General features: G+C 53.9%; 2 protein-coding genes across 2 annotated transcripts; both read left to right on the top strand.

Moving 5' to 3' along the window:
- Window positions 1–1,436: 1,436 nt before the first annotated feature.
- On the top strand, window positions 1,437–1,821 carry LOC123628152 (histone H2A-Bbd type 2/3). The gene has a single exon (XM_045537806.1). It carries the CDS (start codon window positions 1,437–1,439, stop codon window positions 1,776–1,778), a length of 342 nt encoding a protein of 113 aa, XP_045393762.1. The 3' UTR covers window positions 1,779–1,821.
- A 1,690-nt stretch (window positions 1,822–3,511) lies between these two features.
- Window positions 3,512–5,790, top strand: LOC123628093 (40-kDa huntingtin-associated protein). The gene has a single exon (XM_045537734.1). It carries the CDS (start codon window positions 3,552–3,554, stop codon window positions 4,665–4,667), a length of 1,116 nt encoding a protein of 371 aa, XP_045393690.1. The 5' UTR covers window positions 3,512–3,551; the 3' UTR covers window positions 4,668–5,790.
- Window positions 5,791–8,259: the final 2,469 nt, after the last annotated feature.

Below are 8,259 nucleotides of genomic sequence, written 5' to 3'. Positions count from 1 at the left end.
AGGCTAGGAAGTCCAAGAGGAGGGCACTGGCATCTGGGGGGGGCCTTATTGCTGTGTCATATCGTGGCAGAGGGCATCACATGGTGAGAGGGCAAGAGCATGTGTATCAGTTCAGGTCTCTCTTCCTCTTTTCCTAAAGCCACCAGCCCCATTGTGGAGGTCTCACCGTGATGACTTTATCTAATCCTAGTTGTCTCCCAAAGGCCGCACCTCCAATGAACATCCGAATTTTGGGATTAAGTTTCCAACACATAAAATTTGGGGGGTACATTCAAACCATACCGACACCATTATCCATTTGGGAAATGCAAATCAAAACCACCATGAGATAGCACTTCACACCCACTAGGATGGCTATTATAAACAAAAGAAAGTGAAGTAAACAGAAAACAAGTTTTGTGGAGGATGTGGAGAAATCTGGACCCTCATACACTGCTCTTGGGAATGCAAAGGGGTACAGCTGCTGTGGAAATCAGTTTGCTGGTTCCTCGATAAGTTGAACATGGAATTACAATATGGCCCAGCAGTTTGACTCCTAGATGTAGACTCAAAATAATTGAAAACAGGTGTTCAAACAAAAAGTCGTACAGGAATGTTCATGGCAGCACTAGTCACAGTGGCCAAAAGGTGGAAATTACCTAACTGCCCATCAGCTGATGAGTGGATAAACAAAATGTGGTCTGTTCACACAACGGAATGGACATAATGAACGCACATAATGAAAACATTATGCTAAGTGAAAGCAGCCAGACACAAAAGGCCATGCGTTTATTGTATGGTTCCATCTACAAGAAATCTCCACAATATGCAAACCTCCACAGACGGAAAGCAGGTTATCAGTTGCCAGGGACTATGGGGAGTGTGGGGCTAGTGGGGGTGGGGTGGCGGTGGCATGTGTGCGGGTGCGTGTGTACCTGGGACGTGGTGCGGGGTATGGGGAGTGACTGCTTGATGGGTACAGGGGTTTCTTCTAGGGGTGGTGATAATGTTTTGCAGCTAGATGGTCGTGATGGCTGCACAACACTGTGAATGTACTTAATGGCACTGAGTCGCACCCACCCTTCCCCACCCCTCCATCTTTGGCACCATGTTCCCATCCAGTAGGAAGCCGCAGTTCCCGCAAGGAGAGGGTCCAGGGGCGAGGGTGAGCAGCATCCTCCCACCCCACGGCCTGCCAGTTCTAAGCCCAGGCCTGCTGCACGCGGGCCACCTGGGAGGCAATGACGTCACCGGACGTGCGTGTCACGCAGCCGGCTCCCCGACCAATGAGGGACCGGTCCGTCGTCGTTAGGGTACAGAGCACTGGACTGAGGTCGTTAGGGAACAGAGCACTGGACTGAGGTCGTTAGGGTACAGAGTACTGGACTGAGGACTGGCACCTTGAGAGGCATCGCGTCGAGCTAGGCCGGGCGGAGATATCTCACGCATTGTCCAGCATGTCGGGCAGGCAGAGCCGTGGAGGGTCGTCCCATCGTCAGAGCCGGACCTGCCGTCGCACAGCCAGAGCTGAGCTGGTGTTCTCGGTGAGCCACATGGAGCGCCTTCTGCGGGAGGGCCGCTATGGCCCGCGGCTGAGCGGCAGTGCCCCCGTTTTCCTCGCGGCCGTCATCCAGTACCTGACGGCCAAGGTCCTGGAGCTGGCAGGCAACGAGGCCCAGGACAGCGACAGGAGGCGCATCACCCCGGAGATGGTGGACATGGTCATCCACAACAACCCGCTGCTAAGTGGCCTCTTCAGGACGACCATCGTGTCCCGGGTGGCCCCGGGCCAGGAGTAGCTGCTGACACCTGGCTCCCGGGCCTCGGCCGTCCTTCCCCCCAACCGTTTATCTGCCCACCAGGAGCCAAACTCGCCCCTCTCTCTGGCCAGCCAGGGCAACCCCGCTTGCCCTGCGCATTGAGCAAGTTCTGTCAATAAAGCCTTTAAAGAAACCGAGGGGCCTGCTTGAGTCACTTGGCGTCGGAGGGGGTGGTGAGACATCCATAGCCGGAGGGAGGGAAGGGCAGGCGCTGGGGGACTCGGGGTCTGGGGTGTGGAGGGAGTCACGGATGCCACGGAGGAACAGAGACATCTATAACTGGAGGGAGGGAAGGGCAGGGGGTGGGGGGTCCCAGGGTGAGGTGGGGTGGCAGTTGGGGATGGCACAGTGGAGCAGGGACATCCATAGTGGAAAGGAGGCAAAGGCAGGGGGTTTGGGTCTCGGGGTGGAGTGGGGTGTGGTGGGGTGGGATTCAGGGATGGCACATAAGAGCAGAGACATCCACAGCGCAGTGACGGAAGGGCAGGACGTGGGGGTCTCGGGGTAAGGTGGGGTGGGGTGGGAGTCAGGGATGGCACATAGGAGCAGAGACATCCATAGAGGGAGGGAGGGAAGGGCATGGGGTGGGGGTCTCGGGGTGCCCTGGGGTTGGGCGGGAGTCAGGGATGCGACTGAGGAGCAGAGACATCTATAACCGGAGGGAGGGAAGGGCAAGGTTTGGGGGTATCAGGATGCGACCGTGTGGAGAGGGAAACAGGGATGACAAGGTGGAGCACAGATATCCATAATGCAGGGAGGGAAAGACAGGCGGTGGGGGTCTCGGGGTGGAGTGGGGTAGGGTGGGAGTCAAGGATGGCACAGAGGGGCAGAGACATGCATAGTGCAGTGAGGGAAGGGCAGGCGGTGGGGGTCTCAGGGTGTTGTGGTGGGGTGGGAGTCAGGGACGGCACAGAGGAGCAGTCTCTCCCTGGGACAGTGCAGAGGTTGGCCCTGGGTGGGAAGTGCTGGCTAGGGTGGGGGCACAGAGACTCCCCCATAGGCCCTCAGCAAGTCAAGGCCTGCCTGGTGAATTCCCCAGTCATGGGGTTCGCTGGGGTGTAGCTCAAGATCATGACTGCGGTGTCTTCTAAAGGCAGCCAGTGTTGGGGTGCAGAGGTGAAAGAAGCGGTCCGCATGGGCTCCAATGGGGCAGGGACTTTGGGCGGGAACAGAGGAGTGATGAGGGGAACAGCCCAGAAATACAGAAACACGGAATGAGGGTCACGCAGGGTCACGAGTGTAGCTTTGTTGGTGTCCAAATGGAGACGCTATGGGACGCCCTTAGCAACAGAGAGACGAGCGGAACCTAGCAACGTTTGGCGCCAGGCCTGGCCCCGCCTGCCGCTCAGGATCCTGGATTTGATTTGCGTACAGAGCAGGCGTCCGGGCAGCCTCCGCCCCAAATCCCTTGATTTCCATATGCCGCTGGCACCTGGGCCAGGCCCCGCCTCCGATCCCGCTCTTTGCATATCACCAGGGCAACGGCTCTGCCTAGGCCTCCCGAGCGGGCTCGGGCTCCCGAGCGGGCTCGGGCTCCCGAGCGGGCTCGGGCTCCCGAGCGGGCTCGGGCTCCCGAGCGGGCTCGGGCTCCCGAGCGGGCTCGGGCTCCCGAGCGGGCTCGGGCTCCCGAGCGGGCGCGGTTTCGCCGGCCAGCCTCTGGGAGACGCAGGGCACGTTGCGGCCCCGCAACCGGTGGTGCCGCCGCGTCCGCTGGCTGCGTCAGCGCGCCCAGAAGCCCTTGGGACGGCGACCATGGCGGCGGCGGCGGCCGGCCTGGGCGGCGGCACGGGGCACGGCCAGGATGCCGGGGACTTCCTGGCCCGGTACCGGCTGGTGTCGAACAAGCTGAAGAAGCGGTTCCTGCGGAAGCCAAACGTGGCGGAGGCCGGCGAGCAGTTCGGGCAGCTGGGCCGCGAGCTGCGCGCCCAGGAGTGCCTGCCGTACGCGGCCTGGTGCCAGCTGGCGGTGGCGCGCTGCCAGCAGGCGCTTTTCCACGGGCCCGGGGAGGCGCTGGCCCTCACCGAGGCCGCGCGCCTCTTCCTGCGGCAGGAGCGCGACGCGCGCCAGCGCCTGGTCTGCCCCGCCGCCTACGGGGAGCCGCTGCAGGCCGCCGCCAGCGCCCTGGGCGCCGCCGTGCGCCTGCACCTCGAGCTGGGCCAGCCGGCCGCCGCCGCCGCCCTCTGCCTCGAGCTGGCCGCCGCCCTGCGCGACCTGGGCCAGCCGGCCGCCGCCGCGGGCCACTTCCAGCGCGCCGCCCAGCTCCAGCTGCCCCAGCTGCCGCTGGCCGCGCTGCAGGCGCTCGGCGAGGCTGCCTCCTGCCAGCTGCTGGCGCGCGACCACGACGGCGCCTTGGCGGTCTTCACGCGCATGCAGCGCCTGGCGCGGGAGCACGGCGGCCATCCCGTGCAGCCACTGCCGCCGCCGCCGCCGCCGCCGGGGCCCCAGCCGGGCCCCGGCGCGACACCCGCCCTGCCGGCCGCGCTGCTCCCTCCGAACGCCGGCTCCACGGCTCCTCCTCCCGCAGCCCTGGGCGCCTTCTCCGACGTGCTGGTCCGCTGCGAGGTGTCTCGCGTGCTCCTGCTGCTGCTCCTGCAACCACCGCCCGGCAAGCTGCTGCCGGAGCACGCCCAGACCCTGGAGAAGTACTCCTGGGAGGCTTTTGACAGCCACGGGCAGGAAAGCGGTGGCCAGCTTCCCGAGGAGCTCTTTCTGCTGCTGCAGTCCCTGGTCATGGCCACCCACGAAAAGGACACGGAAGCCATCAAGTCGCTGCAGGTGGACATGTGGCCACTGTTGACTGCTGAGCAGAACCACCTGCTTCACCTCGTTCTGCAAGAAGCCATCTCCCCCTCGGGACAGGGGATCTGATGATAAATCACGGTAACCAAATGACTTTGTGCCTGCTGCTATCAAACCTCACACATCCGCCTTTGCATTTGGGGAGAAAGAAGAGACATCGTTCCTGGTTCTACGTTTTATGTTACCCCTGTTGCCACCGTAGGAATGTAGTGGACTGAAAGTTACCTGTATCCCAAACGCTTATTTTCATAATAGTGGGAGAAAAACACATTTCGATAGAATCAGAGTAGAGGATATGGCTCTCTTCCAAAAAACTGCAACGTAAAAATGAGAATCCCTTTAATCTCCTTCCTCCTCTTCCCCCACCCAGCGCCGCCTCCCACCCCCATCTTTGTTTCATAGTGACGATTTCATTTTGCAGGGCTCCGTCTAATTTCCTGAGCTATGTGATTTCATCGTGACCCTCACTGCTTAGACACTAGCATCTCTGTGTCTTTGTGATCACCAGATCGCTCCCTTGACTCACCCGCACTATCCCGACGCGCGGGAGTCATTTTATTCCCTCCAACTTTGTTGTTGCTGCAGCCCTAAATCCAGGATAACGCTCTTCTAGTACCCTTCACCTGTGGTTTAGATGGACTCCATCTGTACAATGTGACTATCTCATCTACTTGTCAGGGGGCAAAAGGCAGCACCAGATAGTTCTCTTTCAGGTCCAGGATGTCTTCGTTCATTTGAAATTTACAGTAGGCCTAGTACGTGGGCCTAGTGTGGGGAGCAATGAATCTACAGCGGCCATCTGTGAGGCAGTCCTTACTCAGATCCCTGCAATGCAAGTGTGTCCAGTGCAACAGCGCCAGTGCCAGTGTATCTGTTTGCATTGGAATTCACAGTTCTGACTCTATTCCAGGAGGTATCTGGAATCTACATTGCGGCTTTTATTTAACTCAAATATTTAAATCAGAGCATGGCTCTTTGGTATTGTGTGATCCCCCGAATGCAAGGCAGTGTCCTCCTTGTTCCCCAACAGCAGGAGGCCGTTCTATTTTAAAACACTAAGTTTCCAAGGCTTTTTGGTCCAAATGTTACATGCAAACCGACTTAGGTGTTTTCTTATCGATTGAGTTATTTTTATACTTTAGACAGTGATGATATGAACCTTCTGAAAATAAAGTCTTTCTCAAACATTCAACTTTGGGAAAGTGCATCCTTTAGACTGAAATTGTACACAATAAGTAATCTTTGGGGCTACTGAGGACACGGGGGCGGGGGAGGTGATGTTTTTGTCTTGTGTTTTTGTTGGTGTTGTTTGGAGGGTGGGGGAGAGGTGTGGAGGGTGGTCACTGTGAGTTAAGTGCCTCAAAATGGGTGGGACTTTTAGGGTATTCTTTTCTGCTTCTAGTTCTACTGCAATGAGGTGGAAGTGATGGGAAATACAGGAGCGGCCCATTTGTGACAGATCCAGCCACCATTCATCTGCTCCCACTTGGCTGCCAGGAAGGGTCCTACGGAGTCCTAAAAGCCTAGGCCAACTTACTGCAAAAGTGGTAAGGGCATATGCTCCTTTAGTCTTTGGCTTTTTTTTTTTTTTTCCTTTCCTGGTACACTCCTCTCAACCCAGGCTGCAGGCCTGGCCAGCTGCCTTACAGCTGCCTTATTCTCTTATGGCCCAATAATGTCGAGGTGTTATGGAGCATGACACAAATGAGAGTACCAATAACCATAAAAGGATTGGAAAAGGCAGTCAAATATCTGTTACTTAAGTAATCTGTTACCTAGCTGCTGCTTTTTCCTAGCCAATTCCAGTCTGCCTGTCCAGGATCTTTGATTTGCATATGCAACTTACCTGCAAGGCTTCTCTTCACAACATATGCAGAAGAATTTGGTCCCTTGGCTTGTTTTTCTTCAGAACCCTTGCTTTGCATATCGTCAAAGAAGAAATTATTAAAAGATACTTGTTAAAACAGGGTAAGAAGCACTTTATTCAGGATTGTAGCTATAGTTACAGGGACCCCTGCAATGGGACTTTGTATTTGGTTAGAGAAATGGTGCTCAATCTTGAATACAGCATGTGTAAGGGAAACTTATAGCCAAGGAACAGGGTAGGGGTCTGTTGTTGGAGCGTTACTATGAGACATCATTAGGGCTGAGGGGCATTGTGGCTAAAGTGACCCAACAGGATTCTTGCTGAATACAGGCCATGATAAACACTACCTGGGAGATGGTGAAGGATGAATATCCTGATCAAATATGGAGAATGGATAGTTCTGGCTAAACTGACTTAGCAGGGTTCTTTTCTAAAATTGGATTTATAAGGAAGTGTACAGATGGGTGTAGGGGAAGGTTCAGAAACCTGACAAAAGTTTGCCAAGCAGAGAATCTTTGTCAGTATCTCCAGGGAAACAGCACCTAAGGTTGGAAAGCCATTGTTGTACTTGTTTGTGAGACCCAAGTTTTTTTTTGTTTTTGTTTTTGTTTTTTATTTCAGCTCTTCATGGGGGTACAAAAGCTCAGGTTATATACATTGTCCGTGTCCCGCCCATCCCCCTGAGTCAGAGCCTCAAGCGTGTCCATTCTCCAGACAGTGCGCCTGGCACTCACCATGCAGTCATACCTCCATCCCCTCCCCCCACCCCCCCACCTCCCTGAGTCAGCACCTTCAAGCATGGCCATTCCCCAGATGGTGCGCAACGCACTCATCATGCAGGCATACACCCATCCCCTCCCCCTACCCCCGCCTCAGTCTGATATCCAGTTGGTATCATTCCCCAATGTGCATTTAGGTGCTGATCAGGGAAACCAATTTTCTGGTGAGTACATGTGATGCTTGTTTTTCCTTTCTTGGGATACTTCACTTAATATAATGGGTTCCAACTCTCTCCAGGAGAACCAAAGAGATGTCGTATCACCGTTATTTCTTATAGCTGAGTAATACTCCATGGTATACATATACCACAGTTTACTAATCCATTCATGGATTGATGGGCATTTGGTTTTTAAAGTATGTCTATGTCTTGTGTAGTTTCAATTTGATTAGAAAGAAATTTTATGCCTACTGCTTCTCTTCCAGGGTATTAATCTGTTACCAAATGTTAATTTTTTGTTTTTATTATAATGAGGGCATAGCCGCTGTCCTTGCACTTTGGAGAATTGTGAAGAGTTAAAGATAAATATATAAAGTTATATATAAATATATAAAATATATTAAACTATATAAATATAGATCATATATTTTCAAATTTATAAAAATATCTCTATATTAAGAACTTAATACTAGGAGTAGTACTGGATGTAGTACACACAGTGTTATTACTTTTTATTGTTTATTTTTATATTATATGATAAAATTGACCCCTTTTGGTGTCCATTTCTATTAACACGTGTAGGTGTGTTAAATCAGCAGCACACTCAAGATGCAAAATGGCTCTATCAACTCAGAAAATTCTCTCATGCTGCTGCCCCTTTATAGTCCCTTTGTCTCAGATCTTGACAACCACTCGTCTTCATCTCTGTAGTGCTACCTTTCTCAGAATGTCTTGAAAGTGGAATCATACAGTACATCACCTTTTGACACTGGCTTCTACCACTTAACGTATTGCCTTTGAGGTTTATTTAGATTGTTATCAATATTTCATTCTGTTTTATTGCCAAGTATTATTCC

The sequence above is a fragment of the Lemur catta genome, chromosome X (assembly GCF_020740605.2).
Source record: "Lemur catta isolate mLemCat1 chromosome X, mLemCat1.pri, whole genome shotgun sequence".
In the NCBI taxonomy this organism is placed as follows: domain Eukaryota; kingdom Metazoa; phylum Chordata; class Mammalia; order Primates; family Lemuridae; genus Lemur; species Lemur catta.
This window is presented reverse-complemented; position numbering and strand designations above follow the sequence as displayed.

Coding starts and splice junctions, on each gene's coding strand:
- LOC123628152 (XM_045537806.1), top strand. CDS start 1,437: ATGTCGGGCAGGCAGAGCCGTGGAGGGTCGTCCCATCGTCAGAGCCGG.
- LOC123628093 (XM_045537734.1), top strand. CDS start 3,552: ATGGCGGCGGCGGCGGCCGGCCTGGGCGGCGGCACGGGGCACGGCCAG.